Source organism: Hyposmocoma kahamanoa, unplaced genomic scaffold, assembly GCF_003589595.1.
Source record: "Hyposmocoma kahamanoa isolate Upper Pololo Valley unplaced genomic scaffold, ASM358959v1 78, whole genome shotgun sequence".
Taxonomy (NCBI): domain Eukaryota; kingdom Metazoa; phylum Arthropoda; class Insecta; order Lepidoptera; family Cosmopterigidae; genus Hyposmocoma; species Hyposmocoma kahamanoa.
In genome coordinates, this window is record NW_020653945.1 from 18,815,251 (window position 1) to 18,842,366 (window position 27,116).

Consider the following 27,116-nt stretch of genomic DNA (forward strand, 5'->3'; position numbering starts at 1 on the left):
GTAAGAAAGTTATCAATCTCACTTATCTTAAATGTTATTTATTACTTGACTCTGTCTATTACATTTTTCTATGACACAACAAGTTATAAACATAGACTATTATATGCAATCACAAGTGAAATAATTTAAATGACTTCCACACATCATAGAATAACAAAATGAATATATAAGTACTGAATATTTTTTCAAATTTTGTATTTTATATTTGCAAACTGATAGTTTAAAAATGTCAAATAAAACAATAATCAGTGCAATGCAAGAACACTAGCGAAATACCTACAAATATTGTTATTTTTGTTTTAAAAAATTGTTGTTATAGTCACTTAATACATTGTGTTTAATTTTTAATTTATCATCATCATTATTACTATAATTGTATTTATTTTAATCTTTAACTTTTTTATTATTATTATTATTATTATTATTATTATTACAGTGGCTTCATTTGAGGCCTATGTGGCCACTCATCACTGCAATCATTAACTGATCTATTGTGGTCACCACTAATTACCCCTAGAAAAGGTTCAGGACCAATGCAAGCTTCCCTAGCACCAGCCTTTGCCAGTTCATCTGCTACTTCATTATCATCATATCTCTTGAAAATATTTATAATCATCATTATTGTGAACTGTTGGAAAATTTCTCATTGGGCACCATGTAAAATCTCTATGATTGTGTTGTGTGTGATCTATTTGTGTACATTTTCAAATAAAAATATTATCAACTTAATAAAATATTCTGCTTCTGGCTTCTCCCTCATTTTTAAGGTTAACCTATTCTGCTATCCTTATCATAAACAACATTTATAGTGAAATTGAGTTATTAACATAATCCGGAATAACCAAACGAGATCTACAACCCCCTCTTAATAGTTTTTAAAATATCTTATTAAGTTTCAGTTATATTGTTAAGCAAAATCAGCATATTTGACATTTTTAAGACAAAGAAAAAAACTTTAAAAGTGCCAATATCTCAAAACTTACCAAAATGCAATGGTAAGAGGTGCTGGTGATATTACAGGCACATGGGACTTGTCAACTTATGTCTCAGGGTGATGGGTGCAGTGGCAGTGGCCCTCGGATCTTTATGATTTAAAGCTCTGAGTGGCACTGCAACTGTTATGGACAGGCGTATAGTTTACCATTATTTAATGTACGACTTGTTAATACAGTCACTAGATATTATTAAAAAATAAATAAATTACATATATAGTAATTACTTTTGACTGCCTCCGTGGCCGAACGGTTACCATGCCGGACTGCCACGCAGAGGTCCCAGGTTCGATTCCCGGGTCGGGAGAAATATTTATATGGCCTACATTTATTTCTCTCGTGAGTTTGGGTGTAATTTGTGGTTGTCTATGTGTGTGTCCATAGCACCCGCGACACAGGGTTTCCCTAGTTCGGTGCTATGATGAGTGTGTGCGTTAAAAAAAAAATAAAAAAAAAATACTATGATCACTTTATAATCTCATATCACGATTCATGGCTAACCTTACACAGAATTTTAATTTAAAAACAGATATGTTTAAATAATAGTGTATTGTCACAGTTTAGGACAAAAATATATAACAATGATGTAATTCTGCCATGAGGAAGGAAACTGACACTGTTTTGCTTTCAAACAATAACCTTTTATTATAAAAGAATCGTAAAGGAACTAAGGCCCATATTCATATAAAAAATTTAAAATATGAAGGTATGCATGACAGTTGTGATGTTCTTATGTCATAGCAATTATAGTATATTTTGTTTAGCAACAACAGAGTGGTAACAATAGCTCAAACATAGCACCTAGGGCCAAGTTACCACAGCTGAGAGATGTTAAAATTGAGGTTACCAAAATAAATTGCAACTCAGTATGTACACCGCTAAAGCTTCGAAGAAATAATTGGTAAGCCACTAGATAATTTTCTGACGGAAATCATACAAACTGCTACAATTGATGACTTACCTTGAAAAGTAAGATTATCCGTGTAAATTTCGATAAGAACTTATATTATCGGCATATTATCGACAGATAACTTTAATATTCAGCTATATGTACGTAATCTACAAGTCTGAATCACTTGTGAGGCCACAAGGTATGCCTTACACACTCACCTGGCATTTGGCCCCGATCAGACTGAACACCTGATCATTCTCATCCCGGGAGAGCAGGATGCTCGACCTATTCTCTCCCCTCGGCATCCTGCCCGTTCGACTCAAGGAACACACATAAAAATCACTTTACATAGGCACGAATCAAGCACTCAGTCAACACACTTTCCAAACATTGTAACGTCAAAATCCTCGTGTTTTGGCACTCGCGATCGACTCTTGACAACAAAAAGAGCATTTCTCACGACGCGGAAACGACCATTTCATAATTTAAATGGCAATAAACTCAGAAAACTAGTAACTTACTTTCTCTACATCCGTATGTGAAACATCAATCGGTAAATGTCAATGTTACCATCATAAATTAACTGTCAAATTTTGTAAACGTCATGTCTGTTTTATTTCTGTTTGTGATAAAAATTCAAAAAAGCAGCGTTAGGTCATGGAAAAATTTCCATTTAGAAAAAATCACATTTTTCAGAAAAATAAATATTATTCCGGATATTTTCCTTTCATTTTCCACATTTGACGATAACACCCGTTAAAAGTTGAAGTTACTGAACGAAAACAACGTTGGAGCCAATTCCAAAACTCTACTCAATGCTCAAGTCAAGATTTGAGTATGATTTCAAACACTGGAAATACGACCCTACTGGCAGTGTTTCGAGTGATTTCTAGTGCTTGAAATCATACTCAAATCCTGACTTGAGCATTGAGTAGTTCTAGAATACGAGTCTCAGTATGCATATACTAAATCTATGGAGCCAATTTACAGCGTTTTTGTTTCACTACATATTCTGTTCCGCTGTTTTGAAATAATTTTAAATCTCGTTTTTCTAGTGGCTTATAGCTACAATAAATAAATTTATTTTATAATCCACGCTAAATAAAACTTCAAAAGATATTTTTACGCAGAACATGAGCCTTCGAAATTAAAATTTTCCAGTTTTTCAAACCTTTTCGATTTTTCGGGAAAATTTCCGGAAAAAATTATATTCGAAATTTTTTGAAAAATTACCCAACAGTAAAAAAAAGCACAAATTTTTACTCTTTGCGGCACAGGTTAAAAATATTTTCTTTGTATCCTCCTACTTAATCTGGATTCGCGTTAGGATAAGCATTTTTGCACTTTTTTTGTAATGCTGGGGTGTTATGTAGGTGTTCACTATTAGTAACCACCGTGAAGAAAATGACAAAAATTAATTTAAAAAGAAATGGCTTTATTTTCGATATTGAACTTGTTTTGTGCACTGAATTTATACCAAAAGACATGAGTTCGAAGCTTCGGAGGAGTAAACATGTTTTGAAGATCATCATAAATTCTTAATTTTTATGCTGATCCTCGAAAAATGATTTCCCTTCACGATAGCAATGAGGGACTGCATATTTTGCAGCTCCAAATAGACCTAGCAGGTCTTTTTTTCGTGCTGCATCTGCTGCAGCGCTTGGAGAAGAAGTAGTATCTGAAATTTAGGCTCTTTTCAATTCCCATCACCAGATTCAGACTCAATACACGACGAAACACAGCAATTTCCTCATTAGTAACAGATCTGTAAGAACCTTCTTTCAGTTCCGCATAAAGTTAGGTATGGAATTTTGAATGCTGAATGATCTCTTTAGTCCAGATCCAACCTTTAGAGGAGTCCGTTCTTTATATTTGTGCAGGTACAGTTCTGTAATGAAATGGCGTATTATTCTGATTATAAAATGGTGTAAGCTTTTAAAACGTAATAGAACATGAGCTTATGAGCTTTCGAAATTATATTTTTCCAATTATTCAGGAATTTATCCGAAAAAAACTCTATTATTTGAAATTTTTCGGAAAATTACCCAACAGTAATCACAATCATCGTGAGCCATTTTTAGGCTATTGTTTTAAGGGTGGACAAATTAACCATAACTCAGTTTCCTCTACAGGTCCGGCTTAGATGCTTGCAATAGTGCGCCGCATTGAATTTTAAAATGACTAGCAGGTAACATAATTTGCACGTATTTTACCTTATTCGGTTGCGCCGGACATCTAAATAAATACAAAAGTGGTATAAAATCGGAAAATTAAAAAAAAATGCAGGATAAAAAGGCAAAAAAAAATCCAATTGTTTTAATCTCGGTTTGTTTGACGACAAACTAGATACAAATCGATACAAATTCGTTAATTCTATCTCCACTATCTTACGTATTGACCCTACACTCTCTATTTCTATGATACACACACTGAGTAGATACGGTACAGTCAAGAGCATGTCAAGCTTGACTCTTTGTACTAGGACCGTTCTTATCGTAGCGGCATAGAGTTGGATGTAAGTCTTAAGTGTCAAGCTTGACGTACTCTTCTCCCTGTACCTATATATACAGATTTATGCGATAACGCGTCTACTTTTAATTTACGTTTATGTTCCACTATCAAAGTCTGTGTGAAAGACGCTACATAGTTCGTTTACTTTAAATTAAATTCACACTTCATTTCCTGTGCCGTCTTTACACTAAATACAAACATTTAGGAACGACAATCAAGTATCTAAAGTACAAACACTTCAAAACTTTTTGGTGCATGTGTCAGCTTCATCAAACCACAAAACAGTGACGATACGTTTGTAGAAATCATAGATTTAGTATATAGAAATCAAATAAACATTAATTGTACTTTTTAATTTTGGATTTTTTCACTCGTTTGTTAAATAACGATATATTTGTTAAAAAACTTTTTAGTTTACGTTGCTATTACTTTGTTTTTACATTAAAATGTGAAGTTTTCGCACGATTTTTTTTTTTCATTAAACTTGAGCCTATTAAATTTCACTAGAAATTATTTTACAACATGCTATTATTACAGCAATATAACATTACTACTTTTCCAGTCTATGATTTCATCAAGTATCGTTCTAGATTTTGAACGCAAATCCCTTTTTTCACGGTATTCGAATTTAGAATTCTATGCTATAGGTATTTTTGACTTTTAGGCCTGGACATTACCATGAACAAAAGAACATTTGCGTTCTGTGTCTGCGGTCAATACGAAGTAATTTTCATATCGCTTGGCGAAATCTACAAACTAGTGATACATTTTATCTAACATAAATATATTTACACAGCCGGTATAAACGTACATGAAAATCACAAATTGAAATTCAACTATGAAGACAATATTTAGAGATCTGTGTAAGTCTATAGATCTAGTACTCAAATCACTATACTAAAGGAATAGATCGCCTAAAATGGTGATAATTAATAAAATATCGAAGTCTCGACATGTACTTTCAAATGCTGCCAGTGTTATTAATTTGCTAATAATGGAACTCGAAATTAAGAAGCCATTTTTAGAGTTCCAGCGCAGGGAAGCGTAAGTACGTATAGCTCAACTTTACTGTAAACTATACAAATTACGTATTATGTCAGTGTGACTATAAGAGCGCGGGAGACTCTTAAAATAGCCTACTTAACATAACCACACACTGAGCGCGGCGTGGGATTCAATATACATAAAAATTGACGGCAATATCAATGCGCGCGGTCGGTGTGTGGCGCTTGACATTGTTACTTAATATGTAATAAATACTTAATCAATTTTGGTAGAATACAGTATGTACAGACTGCATATTTAAGTTACACAACTAGAAAAATAGCCTGTAATATAGTATTGAAATGTAATTACTTACACCAAGTTGTATTTGGTACCATGCATCCTAATCGAAATTATTATCTTCGATTTAAGTAGTTATAAAGATTTTGTTGGCATTAAATAATTGACAATCGGATAGGTCAATAGAGGTTCATTTCGTGTGCGTTTAGAGTACTCGTAGATTAAATATTATTAGTGTTATTTCTAAACTTTACGTTATTTTTTTAATACGCATAATAAGCGCTACGATACCGAGTTGCGGAAGTCAACCCGTTAAACCATACTAATTAAAGGTGCGTTGGAACAAAAACCAATAAGTCACGCTTCGACTTCTTCGCTTTTAATGCCAAATGGTAGTACGTAGTAACATACAAAAGTACGTTTCTATAAATAATTTACCCAACCTGAACAGCAACCGCTAAATACTCCTTCAAAATACGTCCATTCAATGAGACTAGACGAAATTAAAATAGAAATTTGTCGGATTTATCGGTTTTTGTTCCGAAACTTCGAATTCTTGTTAAATGTACTCTAGACAAATTGTCTAGAGTAACTTTCAAAGTGAGACGTTTTCACTACACATTATCGATAACAATTTAATATTACTCGAACATATATTTATAAACCGGCAAAAATTTTAAGTTAGCTATAGATATATACTTCATGTATACAGTGACACTTAATTATTTTGTTGATTTATCAATTATTTGAAGCAAGACATTCACTATCCTGCATTTATCGTTTATAAACCGTGCTATCGGGAACGTGAGGTTTAAAGTAAAAATAACTTGTACTTTCAGAACTCCGAATAAAGTATGTCAAATAAACTGAGTTTAAAGTTAAAAATTATTACCTGCTAGTTAGTAGTAGGTTCGGAGGATGATTTTATATAACATTCTGTATAATTTTATCTAACACTATCATGCATACTCGATATTAAGGCTAGGAATAAGTCTAGCGGAAAAACAGTCGAATTACGCGCACTCGATCTGGATGTAGTTTACGCATATTTACTTAATACGACCGAATAAAATTGTTTGTGGTATTTTTTTCCAGATATTCAACTACGTTTTTAGATTTGGACCTAGCGTAAAACCTTTAAAAGATTGTTATAAAAGATACTTTTCAGTGACACGCGAAGTTCTACAACATCGAGATACCGAATAGGCAATAAACGTTGAATGAATTCGATGGCATAAGTTAAAAGTTAAGGCAATATAAGACTTGTGCTGCTACTTTAAAATAGAAAATTCTTTAAAAATCGTTCTATGGTTCCCCTAAACACCACTCTATCCACAGTTCGATGTTATTAAATTTCAAGATCACAAACTCTACACACCGAACGCTGAGCGACGTGAACAACAACAATGTCAACCGCGTATATGCTTACGTGGCACCTTTTTTATGATGACATGAAACTATTGACCATTATATGATTATACGTTTTCATAATCATCATTTCTCAGACAAGGGTTTAGGCCATAGCCTGTCACGCTGGCCCAATGAGGGTTGAGGACATCACACTTTTCCGAGGGTTGTGAATCGATGTGAAAGTCGATGTGCCGTGCCTCTACCATGAGTTGTTTCTAGCGACCGCGTAAATTACTTCACAATTTTGTATGGCAAATTATGCAGTGCCCCTGTTTATACAAATATTTTAAGTTGTCGCTAGCGAAAACTGTCAGAGTAAACTCATGGTAGAGGCACGGGTTTTATCACGATGTTTTCCTTCACCGAAAACTTCACGGCAAATTTCAAATTAAATTTCACACATACATTCCGAAAAACTCAAGAGATTTGAATCCACGCCACGGCCTCTGGTTGAGAGGCGGTAGGTCAAAGCATTAGGCTACCACGGCATTGTATTTTATGACGTGATTATAATAGCCATATTAATCGTATTATTATTACCAAATTAATTTATTAAATTAATTGGCAGTCACAATTCTCTGAATTTAAATAATATTAAGTACTGTAACATTATCCTACTATTAAAAAAGAAAGAGATGGCATTATACAGTTCTTATACCGTTATTTCTTTCCTATTTTTTATTAAGGAATATGCAATATTGGGAAATCATTCGTTCTTTCAGTCACTTTAACAATAATGCATTACTTGGTTGATAGGTTTGTCATAGTACGAACATGAGTAATATTATAAGCTTACATTGAAATAAGATTGTTTTTTTAAACGTTATGGTAGGCTCCCAGTTGTTGGCGCTGTACTATTTCAGCTTTCTAATTTGTGTTTTCAGCGCAAACGAGAGTTCATATTTAAAAGTGATTAGTATCTTTTGGACTGATGAGATGCCAGGGATGGAAGGCCCTTATTTCGTCTCTATTTCTGGTTATATACTCGAGGGTTTTAATCGAACAAGTTTCGGACAAGTAATACTTCCGTTACATCGGAATTTTGATTAACTTCCATAATTAGTTCAGTTAAATTAATATGTCAATCGCATCGCGCCGCGTTCGGTGTATAAAATGTGTATAAATCTCGTATTAAAAAAAGGTATTTGAATAGCATCGACAATTTTGAATTGACCTATTGACTAACATCGTAAAATTCGTTTCGATTTCATATAATTGCATAATATTGACAAGTTAGAGCGGTTACCCATGGCGAATCGATGTTTGTATCGGTCCCAAAAACCGCCATGTGTAACCGCTCTTAACCGATATTACATTATAGGAGAACTACATATACATATTACAAGACATTTAAGCGTCATAATATAATATATTCGTTACAAGTCTGAGTAAATAGGCACTGTGCATCAGGCTACCTTCAAACAAACGTTAAAGAAATGTTCGACTAATTTAGCAATCTCATTTTAACGTTTTAATTGCCTAGTAGTGGTGATAGGTCCTTTATTAGGATTATATGTGCGTATATTGTATATATGATTATACAATACGAGTTGGAGAATATTATAATAACATGTAATGTAACATTTTGTGCATACCTTATACATTGGTCTACCTTCTCCAAATATACACCCTTCACCACTGTTGCCTAGTGTAACAGATGCATTATTTTCAAATAATTTTATATATACTCGTACTATGCAGCCGTACGTCCACAAAATGCAGATATTTAAAATTCACTAAGGGGTTAAAGTCGACATAATTCTCAAAAATTGTCTATAACTAATGAATAGTAAATAAATAATTTAAATAAATTATTATTATAGAACAACTATCTTTGTTCGTAACTTTTATTTAAATCAACAAATCTTTGTACACTATTTACAGGCAAAATCAAACTAATTCAGCACCAAACTGCGCTTACTGTAGCAATCTCACTCAAACAATAAAACCTTTTTTATAATATTTTTTTTTAATATAAAACGACATTTTTGTAACTAAAACAATAAAAATAATAATTCTTAATTCAAGTTAAAAATAAATAAGTAGTCTGGCTAAAATACGTCTTACACAAAATATAATTTGTTTATGTACCGTAAAATAAAACAAAATCCTGACCACGAGATCTTAAGTAAAAAAAAAATTGTTGTAAAAAACATAATTTCTTTCTTTGCTTACTTGTTTATTTACTCTCTGCCCAAGGTTCATAGATACACAGGTTAATTTGTAAAAGGATTATGTCATAGTCATGTCCATAAAAAGTCGCGCTGGTCTGGTTTAACGATGATACCCTTCCTCTCCTTACTAACTGCCTTATCTTATAATAATAAATAATAATAAATAACGCACACACTCAACATAGCCCCGCACTAGGGAAACCCTGTGTCGCGGGTGCCATGGACACACACATAGACAACCACAAATTACACCCAAACTCACGAGAGAAATAAATGTAGGCCATACAAACATTTCTCCCGGCCCGGGAATCGAACCTAGGACCTCTGCGTGGCAGTCCGGCATGGTAACCGTTCGGCCACGGAGGCAGTTAAATATAGTTCTTATAGTCTTCTTGTGCAAGAAGAAGACATACGATGTTACTCAATTTTCCAACTCTATTCTACCTAGAAGCAGTAGAGCTCCTTGTGAAAGAGTTCGTCCAGGGAAATACTGCCACCTTACCTATTTCTGCCACCAAGCAGCAATGTTAGCATTACTGCGTTCCACTTTTGAAGGGTAAGGGTGCTGGCGAAATTACAGGCACAAGGGACATGTCAACTTATATCGCAGGGTATAGGGCGCAGTGACAGAGCCCCTCAGGTCTTTGCGGTTTAAAGGTCTGAGTGGCACAGCAATTGTTATAGACAGGCGTGAGCTTACCATCAGGCGCACGACTTGTTCGTCTCGTAATATTATGTTACAAAAAAAAGGAACCTTTTTTGTACTATGACTATAACTCATCGATAGAACGAGATTGACTCGAGCCAAGATGTGAAGTACTAAAACGTAAGTTTGACTTTAAAAACGCTGTGGTCTTCTTCTATTTGCTCCGGTGCCCTTTTAAATTTCGCCAGTATCCTGTTTACCGTTTAGTAATTTAGTACAGGCTTCTGCAGGTTCTACTAAATGCTATATTCGGATTCTTAATCAGGGATAATATAATAATAATAATAACGCACACACTCAACATAGCCCCGCACTAGGCAAACCCTGTGTCGCGGGTGCCATGGACACGCACATAGATAACTACAAATTACACCCAAACTCACGAGAGAAATAAATATAGTAATAATTCCTCCCGGCCCGGGAATCGAACCCGGGACCTCTGCGTGGCAGTCCGGCATGGTAACCGTTCGGCCACAGAGGCAGTTTGAGGGATAATAAACAGACGTTTAGTGGGATAGTGTTGTCTTAAAGGATGGACTTCACTGATTCACTCAGAGTCATGAAGGTAAATTGTATAATGTGCCAGACAACTACACCAAATGCATGGTCTCAAACTAGGGAATTCCATGTACTTTGAGTACCAGAGCAACGGAACACCAACGGACCTGAATCAATTTAGAAAAGTTAATGCCCCAAATTCACCCTACCGGGAGTCGAACCCGCACCCGGGCCCTCCTCGCCCAGCATCCACAGTGCCAACTGTTGTGCCACCGAGGTCGTCATTGTAGTTATTACTTTACAAAAAAAAATTGACAGCGGAAAAATGATAAAGTATCTATTTAGCAGACTAATAGTCCAAAATCTTTAACGTTATTTTTTTTAACCGACTCTATTGTAGTGATTTCGTTGAAACACATCACTATACAATAAACATGGCAATACTATCTTTGAAAATGACGTTACAAGCTGTCAGTTATCTTTAAATAAAAATAGGACTATTTCGATACTGACACTGGCCCAAGCCTAGTTGGTAGCTGCTATTAAGAAAAAATAGTAAATACAACCTTAGTTACACGACATTTAGTCTGGAGAGGAACGATTTTAAAGGTCTTTTATTTAGTGAATTTGTAAACAGAAACCAAATACATTATAAACAACAGAACCTGTGTATTAACGGATATTGTGCACAAATTATTTCATTCTACTTTTATTTAGCCAGACGACGTATTGTTAAGCGTATGTGAAGCTATAACTATATACGAGTAGATACCACAAAAATGCTGCTAGATTCACGTAAATGTTAGTCACATACGTCCATAATAGGTACGTATTTTGTATTGCAATAATATTGTATAAGACAAGGGTAAAAATTAAAGCTGCCTTATTTTACATATAAGGAAAATTTCATAGTTGATGTATATTATTCTGAAAACATACATTATTCACCGCCAATATTCAGAAATAAATTGATTAATTAATTTAACAAATTTAAGGCTTCTTGTGAATTAGATTTAAAAAATCGACGTAAATTGATGGTCATATGTGAAAGAAATTGAAGTACGTTGAAGTATAAAATAGTTTCATGTATTCAGGAATTAGGAGTTCGAATGAAATGGCAATACTTGATTGTGACGTCACAGCTTCAACGACGCCATGCAAACTAAAATACATCCCTATTCGTCTTGCTAAAAAGGGACAGAGCATCCCCCAACAAATATGACGTCAACCATTACCTCTGGTGGTACAAGAGTACATTGAAGCAATACAATTTTTAAATCAAATACCGTATGATGTAACTTTAGCTTTAAACAATGAATTATAAGTTGTAAGTTATAAGGAACATTATTGGCCAAAAGGCATTATTGTACTAAGGGGTTTTAATTTGATATTATTCTAGAAGAACTTTATTGTTGCAGCGTAAGCTTCAGTATCGGTCATTAATGCAGTTAGATTAGTAACTTCTAATTATTTACTAACCAATTCAACTATTATATACAAATTTCAAAAGGATCATTTAGCAGGCGCGCTTCTAAACATAGTTTAAATCTATTTTAGATGCCGACTGATCAAACCCAATAAAATTCTGTAGACACCATCTAAAGACTAATTTTTAGGCCGTGGTGTGATAGTTTCTGGTCAAATTTTATAATTTAAAAATTACACTGGCTTAGAAACTCCTAATTTTCGACCAAAATAATTTCTTTTTATAGTCTGGAAAGCAATGACACTAGACCATGTTGTCTCGCCCTCTCATGCACGCTCGCTCCACAGCCGATAGAGACGACAACAATACTATCAAATAGCAAACGCGGCCCCGCGACCTGCTAAAACAATCCTCATAAGCCTGGTAGCTTGTGTGATTCTTCACTGACTATATTTTCCCTAAATTAATTTAATTACAAACAGATACATACAACTGAAATTCGAGCCCATTTACATATAACAGCCTTATTATATTTACTTTCAAAATATTATATTCGTGTAGTTCATAAGAACTAAAATTTGTACACTGTATCGTATGGGGTCACATCAGTGCTTTTTTTTCTTTGAGGCGGTTATAACACGCATTTTGTGTGCATTTCTTTTACTCGCACGCCATAGATTTATCTAATACGATTTCTATTCATATGAAATTTCACAAATAATGATAGCTGATATATATTACTATCTCTTTCATCTTTTACATTTCACAGCAATACAAAAGAGACAACAATATATTATGCGCAAATAATACATACATGAATTGTGACTCGACAATATTTAACGAACTTTTATAATTTTCAGTGCTTACAAACATAACCCTAAATCCTCAATACTAATTTGTCAACCGCCTCAACGAAACATTCATTTCAATATAATTCATCAAACTGACTATATAAATTCATTTTCAGATTAAAAATAAACCTTAAAACGCAACCGAAACAGAGCATTTTAGTAATAAAAATTGTCTTTAATTATATTAGCATCTACCAAAGCAGCAGCAGTTATCCGTTAGCAAATAAATTTCTAATAGTCAGTTCGACGTGCCTAAACTAAGTCTAGTAATAATACTATACCTGATTGAGATTACGTTAGCTTTGGGCAAGTGATATTGAGAGTGGAGCAAGCTCAACTGGCTTTGTTCTTCTTATCCTTTGCGTCTTCACCTTTTTGTGCTTCTGCATTTGATGGCCCAGCCTGAGGACTGCCTGGCTCTGGAAACATTTTAGTTGCATTTGTAATCGAAAAAAAATATTTTTTTTTTCACCTTTTATTCTACACGATGGTGGTATTAATTTCAACAAAAATCAAGAATTTGAAAACAGACAAATCAAAGAACTATGTAGAGACTAAAATAATGTAAAAGAAAAAAGAAAAATAACATTTAGGGTCGTACTCTAGAACTCTACTCAATGCTCAAGTCAGGATTGCACTGGAAACACAAGCACTGGAAATACGACTCTAATGGCAGGGACTTAAGTATGATTTCGAGTGTTTTAAACCATACTCAAATCCTGACTTGAGCATTGAGTAGGGTTCTAGAATACGACCCTAAGTGTTTATTCCTGACTGATTCTGTCTAAGTACGTTCATTGCGAACTGAACTAAAGACATCACTGTACAATTAACATGACAAATTCTTTTTCAAAGTGGCATTAATAGATGTGTCGTTTTTTTATTTCGACTGATTCTGTCTAAGTACGTTCATTGCGAACTGAACTAAAGACATCACTGTACAATTAACATGACAAATTCATTTTTCAAAGTGGCATTAGTAGATGTGTCGTTTTTTTATTTCGACACTTCAAAACATATTAACACATCTCTACACTGCCCTCCTTGTCATAACTAATGCATTTGCATTTCGGTAACTCTCGAGATATTGGCACCTAAAATTTTATTGGCACCTTAAATTAATATGCTTACCAAAAAACTGAAACTAAATAAGTTACAAAAAAACTGATTAGAAGAGGTTGATCTTGTTTCAATTATCCCAGATACGTTAATAACTCGATAAAAATGTCGATTACATTATTTATGATAAGGTAACTATACTACCCATAGTGTTATTTTTTTCAATGGGGCGGAATGGGGAAATCCGAAAATATAGAATTCAAGTCTTTTTACGTGAAAACAATTTTATCATACAAAATTAATAAAATTACCAATTTTTTTAATGCATAATTTAAGGTTTTTATTCTGAGTGTTCGATCTTTATATTAATAATTGTAACAAACTAATGAAGTAATGTCACAAAAAATAATTGAATAACAATTCAATAAAAATTTAAAATATGCTAAAATTGTATTCATAAAAAAAGACTTAATGATTCCTATGACAGTGTCCTTGTATCTTCTATGGTTTCGGATTTCCTCATACTGTACTGTACTGTACTAAAAAAACACTGTATATATTTTGCTGCCGTTAGTCGAAAATGATAAAAACTCAAAACCGAGAAAATAATGCTTAAAGAAATGAAATAAAAAAAATATCTACTTTTCGTTTGCGGTAACTTCATACCTTATCCACATAGGAAAAAATAAAAATAAAGACAGATCGACCTTTATTTACTGATCGCGACGGAACACATTTCTTTTTATAACATCAAGTGACGGGACGAACAACTCCTGGGCCTGATGGTAAGCCTCACGCCTTTCCACAACAGTTACAGTGCCACTCAAAGCTTTAAATTGCAAAGATCTGAGGGGCACTACCACTGCGCCCATCAGCTTGAGACATAAGTTGACAAGATCCATGTGCCTGTAATTTCACCAGCACCCTTACTTACCCTTCAAAATCGGAACACAGTAATGCTGACATTACTTGCTTGGCGGCAGAAATAGGTAAGGTCGCAGTACTACCCTGGACGAACTCTTTCACAAGGAGCTCTACTGCTACTAAAATAACATTAACATAGCTTTTTTTATGTCACAAGCGCCTTTTCAACCAACGGCGGCAGAATTGTATACGTCCTTTGCAAGATAACTCAACAGTCCTGTAACATCAAAATCCAAAATAAAAGCGTGTATTTTCTCGTACTCGTTGAATAACAAAATTATCGGAAGCCTCTACAATTTCTAAACAGAAAACTAGATACTGCCGAGATTGGTAAAGGGCACCGCCTGCCAATAAGCTAAAAAGAAAATGCCGGCTATAGTCACTATCAACAATTTACTTAAACAAAATCAACATTTAGGTACAATCAACTAATCTATTTTAAAATATCGTCTATATTTAAATATAATTATATCAACGGTTAAAGACTAATTAAAAATATAATTTAGACTAATTTGTGAAAAACGAGTGAAGGCCGGCTTCGTGTTGAACTGGAATGATGTAACATATTAATACAACCGCTTTCACTGCAACTGTTTCAGATTATCCATTTGTAAGTATATTTGTATACAACATTTATATTCAAATATCATCTATATTTAAATATAACTATATCAACGGTTAAAGACTTATTAAAAAGTATAATTTAGACTAATTTGCGAAAAACGAGTGAAGGCCGGCTTTGTGTTCAACTGGAATGACGTAACATATTATTATAACATGATTACAACTGCTTTCATTGCAACAGTTTCGGATTATCCATTTGTAAGTATATTTATATACAAACAATATACTTGTGTTTTACGAGTGAGACATAAGTTGACAAGTCTCATGTGCCTGTAAATTCACCAGGTACCCTTACCCTTCAAAACCAGAATACAGCAATGTTCACATTAATGCTTGCCGGCAGGAATAGGTAGGCTACCAAAATGTGAAATGCAATATTTTTATATAAGTAAATAGAAAATTCTTAACACGTCATTCTTTGTTCATATTTTCATGTTCTAGCAAACTTCGCGCGTAAAAAATTGAAATAAGCTGTATAAAACGTTACGAATAAATAATTCTATTCATTCAGCGGAATGTTGTATAAGTTCATCATGTTTGTATTTAGCACTGTATTATGGCATTGATGTAATAACTTGTGGTGGCAGCCCATTTCAGACGGTACGATTCCTTGTGACGGCATGAACTGAATGTAACTTTTACTTTTGTAAAAGTTTAGTAGAAATACCGTTTGCTAACGTTAAGGTAAACTGTTTGAAAGATAGAGAATGGTACCACTTAAGGATTAGCCACACATACCAGGGCCGTGACCGGGACGTGGACGGGACATGCTCGCTTATATGAAGCCCGGACACGGATATGTATGAACGAGGTCATACAAAATATACGTACAGATTTTTTTTAACCCCCTGACGGAGCACGGCCCGTTCACGTCCCAGACACGGCCCGTCCATGTCCCAGACACGGCCGTGATTGTGTGGTACTAACATTTAGCATTTGTGAGCAGGTTTCCAAATTCTCAAGTCACCATGTTCTCAGGTCACCACGCCCTCATTTCACCACGTCCTGAGCTTACCATAATAATATTCTTATTTCAACATTTTCTTTGCTCATCATATTACAAATATCTAGTCACTATCATAAACATCTTTTAAATTAAGCGATGAACGTTGTAGATTCCTGCAGCTTTATAGGGCCAGCATAGGTAGGTATACTTTGGCACTCATCTCAATCCTTTTATCAGTGAAACTTGACAATGCTTGTTGAAAACTTGGCAATTCGGTATAAGTACCGAACTTAAATTTTACAAAACTCTATAATTTCAAAACGTCACTTTCGCTCCTCTACTTCATCTGCCGTTATTCTCATTCTTCTTTTTTTTTCGTAATATCAAGTGACGGGACGAACAACTCCTGGGCCTGATGGTAAGCTACACGCCTGTCCATAACAGTTGCAGTGCCACTCAGAACCTTAAATTGTAAAGATCAGAGGGGCACTGCCACTGCGCCTGCCACCCTGAGACATAAGTGGACAAGTCCCATGTGCCTGTAATTTCACCAGCACCCTTAGCCTTCAAAATCGATCACAGTAGTGCTGATATTACTGCTTGGCGGCAGAAATAGGTAAGGTGGCAGTACTTCCCTTAAAGAACTCTTTCATAAGGAGCTCTACTGCTACAAAACGTTTCGTATGTTTATAGTTTATATAGCTGGTGGCCGCGATTTCGTATAGCCTACTATACTAATTTTCATTCTTTTATTGGTTCTCCATACGAAATTTCATCCCCTATTTGACTCCGTTTAAGATTTATTTTTTTGACAAAATGTGGCGTATGTCCTTTTCCTAGGTCCCATCTATTTCTGTACTAAAATTCATCAAGCCTGGTTCAGCAATTTAGGCGTGAAAACGTAACAGACAGAGTTACTTGCGTTTATAATATTAGTTTCGAAAATTTGGATTATATTGTGTGGTCTATTTAAGATATTATTGAACGACAGTATTTGGTGAAAATCTGCTGTAACAAATGATTATACATATACACACTAAGTATCAAGACGCGATTTAATTTAAGCCGCACCACTCACCATTAACACCACCAGCACCATTAACAAAAATATCGTTATGAGACTTGCATGTTCAAGAAAGTCACAAATATGGTGATGATGAAGACGTCATATTATGTTTGTGGACCAAATTTCAGCTTGATCAGACAAAGTAAAACAAGTTTTTTTTAAATTTAAGAACCCATTTTGAAAGACATACGAGTCCCAGCCGTTGCCAAAAAAAAACTTGTACCTAGTAAAAAAAAAGAAGAAAAGTAGTCTAGTTCAAAGCTAGATAGATAATCAATTAAAAATAGCAGAGCATGCTTGTCAAATATAAATATATGTATCTGCAAGTCAACGTTAGGTGCAGTATATTTACGATACGATCTGCATAATTAACTAGGATCTCACATAAACGGATATACAATGTTGTAGAGGATTATTAAGGCAAGCATTTATTAAGGCCCGGCGCCCACTGGTGGAACGGCACGGCAAGAACTTTTTAAGTTATTAACATAATATACCCCAATGTTGAAATTTCAACTATAAAGGTCGTAGCTACAAAAACCAATATGCGGTAATCTTAGAGATACCAAGCCGGCATCGACAGCCTCCGGATTGCCACGGCAGCCTTGGGGAAGCTTCGACTGGCTTCCGAAGGTTATTCACCTCAAATTTTCTCCATTTAATATGGTGCTTTTTTTCTTCTTCTTCAGCAAGACTACCATTTTTAAATACACAACTGGTAATAAAACAGCTTGCTACTATACGACTGATCTGGAAAGAGGCTAGGCGCAAGCACGATGTCGCGATAGCATGCTTCGGCATACCGAAGGATACCGCGGCATAATTGCCGTCAGTGTATGCTTGCGTGTAGGAATGCCGCAACATCCGTTGCAATGCTGTCACGCCAATGGGCGCCTGGCCTTACCTTGGCTATTGTCAATTTTGCACACGTACGCTGTGTCGATCCCCTTCTGAGTCGGATTATTAATGCGTAGCGAGATTTTAAAGATAAGCTCTTTGTGCCCTGTCACATGTGACATTTCGTATTTTGATACTTGTTCCGGTTTTATTTGTTCAGTTCAACTTTCACCAAACACTGGGCTATTTTAAATGAAGACATAATATTAACACGAATAACAGAAATAAACTCGCTGTTCTTGACAGTCGTCTTCATAATATCAAGTTTTAGTTCGTTCACCAAGCAGTAATGTGAGCATTACTGCGTTCCGGTTTGGAAGGATAAGTGTACTAGTGAAATTACAGACACATAAGACTTGTCAACTTACGTCTCAGGGCAACAGGCACAGAGCCAGTGTCCCTCAAATCTATGCGATTCGTCCCGTGCCTTGGTATCATAAAAAGATTATTCAATATCCATAATATATAAAATTTGCTATTTAAAGACTTCCAAAAACAATCGTGATCGTATACAGCATCTGCCTACTTAGATGACTAAATCCATGCATGTGATCCTGTTAGCTCTTGGGTTGTTTCTAGATATGATGTTATTAAATAATTAATAAATTAAAAAGGCAATCCCTAAAATTTCTGACTGGCTTTTCACTTTTTGCAAGCGCACCTGCTTTAGGAATTGCCACAATTGTAGTATAGAAAGACGATATTTATAGTCTAACTGCAACATGTGGTGCGTATTGCTTGGTTAGCATTTAAGTTATATACATTTTATTTTATATTGTATTATTCACTTACTTATATTTGGAGACCGAACAATAAACATGTCTCTTTAAATCAACGTATTTCACTCTACCACCTACGTCCATCCTTTTTAATAATATGAGATGGCGACCCTGACAGGATACTTGTATTGCTTGGTTAGCATTTAAGTTAACGTTTAATTTTATATTGTATGAATTACTTACTTATATTCTGGATACCGAACAATAAACATGTCTCTTTCAATCAACGTATTTCACTCTACCATCTACGTCCATCCTTTTTAATAATATGAGAATATATTAAATTAGTTTGACGTTTTCAAATGAGATTTACAGATCTATGAAATAAAGATATTTTGTATTTGGAAACGCCATTCGTATCATTAAAATAAACAACGTGTAGTCAAAGATTTCGAAAAAATCACCTAAAAATGCCGTGACGACACATTGTCGTGCAGTTTACAGTGTCGTGGCTTGTATATTTAAACGAAGTCGTTCACATATAGCACGACATGATTAACTGTCGTTCACGATTTTTTATCGTTACCACAAACTGTCGTCACAGTGGGAACAGCTAGAACGACAGTCGTCAGACGATAAAAAAACGTCACGATAAAAACGTGACGACAGATTGTCGTAGCTCCTATTGTCGTCACGATCTAGTGGGAACAGCTAGTCACGACAGTCGTTCAACGATAAAACATCGTCCACGACAGATAGTCGTGATATGGGAACAGGCTAGACACGACAGTCGTCCAACGATAATAAAACGTGATGACATAGTGGGAACGCGCCCTAAATCAACATCAGGTGTTCCATGGATTTGTATACTAGATAACTATATTTTCTATGTAAATTTCCAAATGATATAGAACCAAATATTTATTAATTTAATGATAGGAATGATGTGCTAAGATTTTAGTACCAGTACGTAGAGCTTCTTGTGAAAGAGTTCGTCCTGGGAAGTATTGCAACTTTACCTATTTCTGCCGCCAAGCAGTAATGTGAGCATTATTCCGTTTTGGGTTTTGAAGACTGCTGGTGAAATAACAGGCACACGGGACTTATCCACTTATGTCTTAGGGTGACTGGCGCAGCGCCCCTCAGATAGATGATTTAAAGTATTGATTGGCACTGCAGCTGTTATGGACAGGTGTGTTGCTTACCAGCAGGCGCACGACTTGCTCATCCTGGCACTTGCTATTAAAAAAAAAGTAACTGCATATACGTGAAACACATAGGAAGTTTGACTTCTGAGCGCAGTATATTAAGTTAACCTAAGCATTAGGGAGTCGGTTTGAACCGGCCAGAAAAGACCTTACACCCATGCAATATGAGCGTTTCGCTTCACTCAGTTGGTCTTTTTCATTCTTACTATATGGACGTAACGTTTTTTCTCACTGACTTAATTGTACATATACGAAAAACTTTGTAGCACAATTACCACGACACGTGTCCGTTCAAACGTAAAATTTAAATTTAACTCTATATAGAGATAAGATAGGTTCAATATCCAGAGTATTATGGCCCGGCGTGCTGTCGACTGCACAAACAAAAATTAGAAGTACATGACTGTATGTTCAATCGAGCATGAAACGGTAATGAAATTGGTAACCCTACCGCGCAGGCAATTGTTACTTATCATCATAGCCATGACACCGTTCCTGTGGGATTCAAATACTACCAAGGGAATTGAAATAAGCGTATATAATAACGGAACGAAGGGCGTATAAAGAGATAAAAGTATTGGTTCTGAATCCTAATCACTTAAAAAGCTCTTGTACTTTATATGAGTCAACAATATTATACGACAATCGGCGACAACTGACGTAGACCTTATTACGAAATAAGATAGACGGGTTAGCAACTGCAGTAGCCAATTCAGCGGATTAAACCCGACGTCAACGAGCGATAAACGTATACGTACACACATACTATCCTCCGGTGTCATTGAGCTTGACTGTATTAGTATTATGCCCCGTTTTCATTTCAATAGTTCTTACATCTTCTTTAATTCTCATCCAATCCAATGTAGATATTACTAATATCACTACAGAATGGAGTATTTAATTATGCAGTATTTTCTATCAACCCTAATTACTAATTGTATAAATATAAATAAAGCTCAACTGCCATCCGCCTTTCCTTTATAAACCGTCTTTGTATCCTTGCTTTTTTCATTACTCGATGACGACAAAGCCGAATTTTTAGCTTCTGGGTCAATCGGCCCAGGCGTATCTGGAAAAATGTATTTTTTTTTTATAATAGATGGGTATAGGTATGTATTTTAGAGAGCCTGAGGCTAAGAACTCACGGAGCGGTTTTTACCCACGCCTGACGTCCGTAGAATCTACGTAAAATTTAGTAGCACACTTCACGATGCGTTTTACGCTTGTGACCGGGTTGCTCGCGGTAGCCGCAGCATCTGTGGGGTACCAGTAGAACCGCGCGAGACGCGATCGCCCGGGCACTTTGAGGTCGGTTCGCGCCGGCGACGATTTCGATTGACCGTAAATAACCGCGCGACTTACGAAATCTCTCGTCAAGTTTACGGCCCGTTCCGCAACTGCGGCAGCTACGTGACCGCACGAACCTGCGGTGTCGTGAATATTGAAATAAAACAGATGAAAGCCGCTCATGAGTTCTTAGCTTTACGTACGATTTTCCCTACAACAATTAAATGGTTACAAGTCAGCTAAGTAAACACAGACCTAGTAATATATTGAAGCATGGGTATTCTTGATCTAGCTTAAAAATGCTGAGAAGAACAGAGTACCTATCATCCGTGAAAATATTTAGAAAACATAAGTATCAAGTCATTAAGCAATGAAATGTTAATTTCTTACTTCGTAAAAGTAAATATGGATTTGCGGACTAGACTAAACCAATAACTAAATCAACTGCCTTATGCTAACAGGGCTTAGTGGAGTGGCGTCATATCACGTGGAGATTTAGATAAGGCGTTGATTACGCGCTTTATTGGATCGAAACAAAGCGTCGATTTCGCTAACCCATATATTTGCAAACGGCATAGATGCAATATCTAGAAATATGCAAATGGAACTATGAAAATTTGAACATCGAATCTTGGAAAGGTCATACTTTCGATAATTACGAGATCATTTTACTGAAGGTATTTTTTTAATGAACAGTTTTTATTGCTACTTTTCATAATTTTATGTTTGTTAATTAGGAGCACACCAAGTTTGACACGTTGGAGTCTGGGCCGTTCTTATTGAAAGCGCCATAGATTTTAGTTTAAATGTGAACCCTGTCCTGTTATTTAATCGATATCTTAATATAGATGTCGATTAGGTCACCGTTAAGAGAGACGTGTACATAAACATCGTAGTTGAATTCAGAGGCTCTCGAAAGAAATAAGAGCCTAAAAGCAGCAAATTCAAAATTCGGGGGTAAACGAGTGGATTTTTTAGAATACTTAAAATTTATTTTTGATATTATATACAAAACTTTCATTGGATTTTAATAAGCCATTTAACAACATTCATCCCTGAATCTTAATTTTCTTGTTTAATTTAGCAGAAATAAAATATAAAAAAATATTATTACTGCATTATTAGTACATTATTATTAGTGCATAACGAACTTAAATGTGACTTTAAATATTTTAATAAAAGTGTTTTTTTGTATTATTTATAAAGTAATTATTGAACATTATTCACTAATTAAAATATCTTTATATAATGTTTTTAATTTAATAAATGTCAACTATGACTTTTTATAGTAGAAAATCTGATTATTGACGTCAGTTGTGCTTTTTGAGCACAAATTAGGTTCATAACCTTTTTCTTCCTTATCCCGAATATGTATATAACTCAATATTGATAATAATATTTGTCGCGTCGAGCCTCCATTGAAGACCAATGTCCAGCCTCTGTGGATGACCAACGGGCTGAGTGGTCACAAAGACAGATTCACTAGACTGACTTCAAAATTACTACTTTCTATTGTACAAACGACGACGAAGGCAGTGCTGACTAAATCTGAGGAAAGCAGACGACTCCTCCAAGAACAATTTGCAGACTGTATACAATACTAGTTATGCCTCTTTTCGGTCCGAGGGTAGAATTGATGCCCACAGAGTAGTAATCGACTATAAGTGTGACAACAAGACATAAGGAAAAAGCCAATAGTTAGATGCGAACGATCGTGACGTCACAATCGTTTGTATCTAAGTAACACGATGGGAATAATAAATCTATTACTTCTTAGTATTAACGTAAATTTTCTTTTACGTTATTATAAAACTCATTTGTCGACAATTCGACGAAGATAGGTACCAAAAAAGAGATAATGTTATCGCCTGATATAGTGTGCGTCAATTGTTGCATATCTATTGTCATATCTTGACATTTGATGACCATAAATCCCATTATAATGAGATAAAACCGTTCTTGCGTAATCGTAAGCGCTTCTGTTGTATTTGCGTCATTGTATCCAATAAACGTATTGGATCCCTTAAATCCCCTCTATTTGCAAAGGCAAATAGGGGGATTTGAGTTACGATTTTATAATATACCAATATCACGACTACGTCAAAAATTTGAACAGTTGGCAATAAACAATGCGAACGAACGAGAACTTTTGGTCATAGATTTATCAATCTGTAATTGATAATTAACTTGGCAAATACGTACAAAAAAGTCTTAGGCAAAAGGTCAAATATGAGCTGTATACAATGACACAGCAAGTGATTTGGATATAGGTCAAGTAGCCAAGCAAAGACCTTGACACAAACTACAAAAGGGGTTGTGTGTTTAGTGAAACATCCATAACATTAAAAACAGTAGTGGCGTAAATCTCTTCTAACTACTTCATGTCCCTGCTCAAGGGCGTTGTGTTGATGTGTTGCGTCACTCTCATCATTGTTATTTTTAATTACACATTTGTTTATTACGTAACGAATAGACACGTGTCACCAGTCATCCATCACTATCACAATGAGTTACGACCAAAGCCATACGGAACCTAAATACAAAATAAAAGATGGATGGTTGTGTATTATATAAATATCTTATAACGTATTCTCGCGAACCGATCAATGCTACCGCTATTTACTGACTTCAGAGGTTTTTGAATGTCTAGCAAAGACTTATGGATCCACAAGGCCGCCAGAGATTGCGCACTGTAATATAATTCTAATATAAATGGTGCCTCTCATTTATTCTGAAAGCATCTTTATTATATGGATAATAATTTTAAAATGCCTTATCAAGAAATATTATAGATACAGTTTTTGTTGAAAAAATATTGTCTTAACATTTTTGGATAATCTGATATGGTATAAATGATAGCGGCTCTACTATATGTATATTCTTAACCAGTCTTATACTTCTAACTTGTACACTTAAAAAATAAAAAATGCACGCACACACTCCTAGCCCCGCACTAGGGAAACCCTGCATCGCGGGTGCCATGGATATACCACAAATTACACCCAAACTCACGAGAGAAATAAATGTAGGCCATACAAATATTCCTCCCGGTCCGGGAATCCAACTCGGGCGCATGGCATTCGAGCATGGTAACCTTTCGGCCACCGAGGAAGATAGACTTCAAAACTACATGAAATAGAAAATTAAAATCTAAATATTTATAACTATACTCCGTAAAATTTAGCTTGATTAGAATAATAGATCGACAAAATTAAGACGACGAAATTTGTAGGAGCGTCCTACAAATTATATTTTTAAACACTACAAAACACAACTTGTTTTCGTATTTGTTTTACTATTCATTAACATAAAATCTTTAAAATCTACAAGTCGATGATTGTAGTTTTAATTTTTTCTTTTTTTATTACATCAAGTGAGGGGACGAAAAAGTCGTGCGCCTTATAGTAAGCTACGCGCCAGTCCATAACAGTGCCACTCAGAGTTTTAAATTGCAAAGCTCTGAGGGGCACCACCACTGCGCCCGTCACCCTGAATTGACAAGTCCCATATGCCTGTAATTTCACCAGCATCCTTACTCTTCAAACCCGGAACACAGTAATGCTGACATTACTGCTTGGCAGCAGAAATAGATAAGGTGGCAGTACTATCCTGGACGAGCTCTTTCACAAGGAGCTCTACTGCTAGTAAAAATGCTACATCCATGAATGTTTATTTCCACAAGTACACACGATGAAAAGTTAGTGAGTTTTTTATGTGTCCCAATAAAAAATGCAGCAAGCAAAGTCAACTAAGTCGAGAAATGGTTTGGCGATAATTTTTAAATGTTACGTCAATGATTATAGTTTTATGTAAATTACTCATATTGTTTTCAGTTTCCTTGTGTTATTTTCAATTAAATTGGGTATTCTTGGTGAATTTAATTAATACTTGAGTATGCTTGGTTACGTTTTTGGAAATTCAACTGAAAATTCACAAATAGTCACGCCCATTTTATATTATTTGTGTAGAGGACCCTATTAACGAATTATATGAATACAGAGATTAAAATATCTCATAGTTCAGTTGGTATATTTTAACATCTATTCTCGATTTCACTGATCGTATCTCATCCCTGCTTCAAGTTTGATATATGTCAATCTCATCAAGCTAAATTTTACTATAAAATTCTAATTACAGGAACATACTGAAAGGTTCTACTTCACTTGAAATAGTAATTTCTAACACTCTCACCAGATCGTCCGGAACCACGAAAGCATGGCAAGCACAAGCCCGCATTACGGTTAAAAGTAAACAACTTCAAATTGTGTAAGTTACTTTGGTGTTCCTCATATTCTTCGATGACAGGGTCAGTCATAGTCATAACATCTTTGCAACATTTACACGACATCTCCGGATATTTACCGTCTGTTCGATAGTTGTATATTATTTACATATACCTATTATTTCCTTACAAAAGCATCTGAAATCCTACTTTGGGAACTGGTATACCTATACCTAAATGAAATTAACTGTCATTATTTTTCTAGGTAGGGCTAGAGATATAAAAATAGGGTATATTTTGTACACAGTGATCGAATAGGTGGATACAGTTTGTCGAGGTATAATCATTGGACAAGAGCAGGTTGAGATTAAATACTATTTAGCTAAAAATAAAAGTCAGTTTTAGACCTAACAACATCGCTTCAAAATTATTTTCTTTGTTGTTTCTGATCTGCTCCTACAATAAAATGCTAGGACTCACGATAGTGGCAAGAATTATGAGTGATATCAGCTACAGCATTTCTGCGTCGATGACAACCAGACGCAACGAAGTCTTGCAATACGGAGTTCATACATGCGCACGACGACTTCGACGAGTTATCATGAGGAACAGCTGATGCTGTATACACTGTTCAATAAACACTTCGATGTATATGGATTTCTAACCATCCAGTACCAAATAACAATCTATAATCCTGACCTTCGGTTGGAATGGGCCGCTTCGTGTCTCTTGGACCTAGATTTAGAATTTTGAAAAAATAAAACGAAAAATATCCAAGTTGGCTAAGGAAAACAGACCCGTCTCTTCAAAGACACAAAAAGCGAGCCATGTTAAAACTAAACAAATGATGTCATTTGCATATGCGTATAAATATTTTATTTATTGAATTAAGTACCAAAAGTGTCAAAATTGAAAATTAAAGATTGGTCTATATATCCTCAACCAAATCATTGGTGTCCTCAACTCACCATTCGTCGCGAGCATTTGCAGTCGCGTGGGTAAATCTGCCGTAGTGACCTCCGAGTCCGCACTTAGGATGTCTGGCAGGGCGTTCCGCCGGCCCGTCCGGCCCGTGTCCAGGAATTCTTTCGGCACTTCTTCCTGGCTATTATTCCCGTCCTGCATTATTGCCATCATTCTCAGCACTGGAAAGTCGATAAAAGCAGGTTAAAATAAAATCAATCATGAAAAAGAGAAGTGATCATTTGCGTGTTGTTACGCCATTACAAAAATGCAGAACCCATTATAATATGAATTGTGTACCTGCTATCCTTCTAAAGAGAAACTAAAAATTTTGAGCTTTGTATTGGGGTTAAAGTATGAAATTGCCGTTTTATTGCAATAGGTTCTTTGAATTTTCATAGAATCTTCACGGTTTGAGGTTTTCGAATGAAACTTTTTTCAAATGGTTTCTGTGATT

At 35.2% G+C, this 27,116-nt stretch overlaps 2 protein-coding genes across 5 annotated transcripts in view; both read right to left on the reverse strand.

The window, feature by feature from the left end:
- LOC113233178 (neural Wiskott-Aldrich syndrome protein-like) overlaps positions 1–2,317 on the reverse strand; it is a 29,645-nt gene extending 27,328 nt beyond the window's left edge. The window contains exon 1 of the mRNA XM_026468200.1: positions 2,103–2,317. Within this exon, the coding sequence (XP_026323985.1) occupies positions 2,103–2,189 (87 nt within the window). The 5' untranslated portion in view covers positions 2,190–2,317. The remainder of the gene's footprint in view (positions 1–2,102) is intronic.
- Positions 2,318–3,555: 1,238 nt separating this feature from the next.
- The window catches only part of LOC113233180, a 44,569-nt gene continuing 21,008 nt past the window's right edge, over positions 3,556–27,116 (reverse strand). For 3 of the 4 annotated variants that reach the window (XR_003310675.1, XR_003310677.1, XR_003310676.1), the window contains 5 exons: positions 26,665–26,841; positions 26,177–26,323; positions 25,666–25,839; positions 13,026–13,163; positions 3,556–3,772 (listed from right to left, as the gene is read on the reverse strand). Coding sequence is in view for 1 of the 4 variants with exons in the window: in XM_026468202.1 (XP_026323987.1) it covers positions 13,078–13,163; positions 25,666–25,839; positions 26,177–26,323; positions 26,665–26,841 (584 nt within the window). In the remaining 3 variants the exon portion in view is untranslated. Of the gene's footprint in view, positions 3,773–12,513; positions 13,164–25,665; positions 25,840–26,176; positions 26,324–26,664; positions 26,842–27,116 lie in introns of those variants that run through there. The other variant, XM_026468202.1, reaches the window with a different exon arrangement.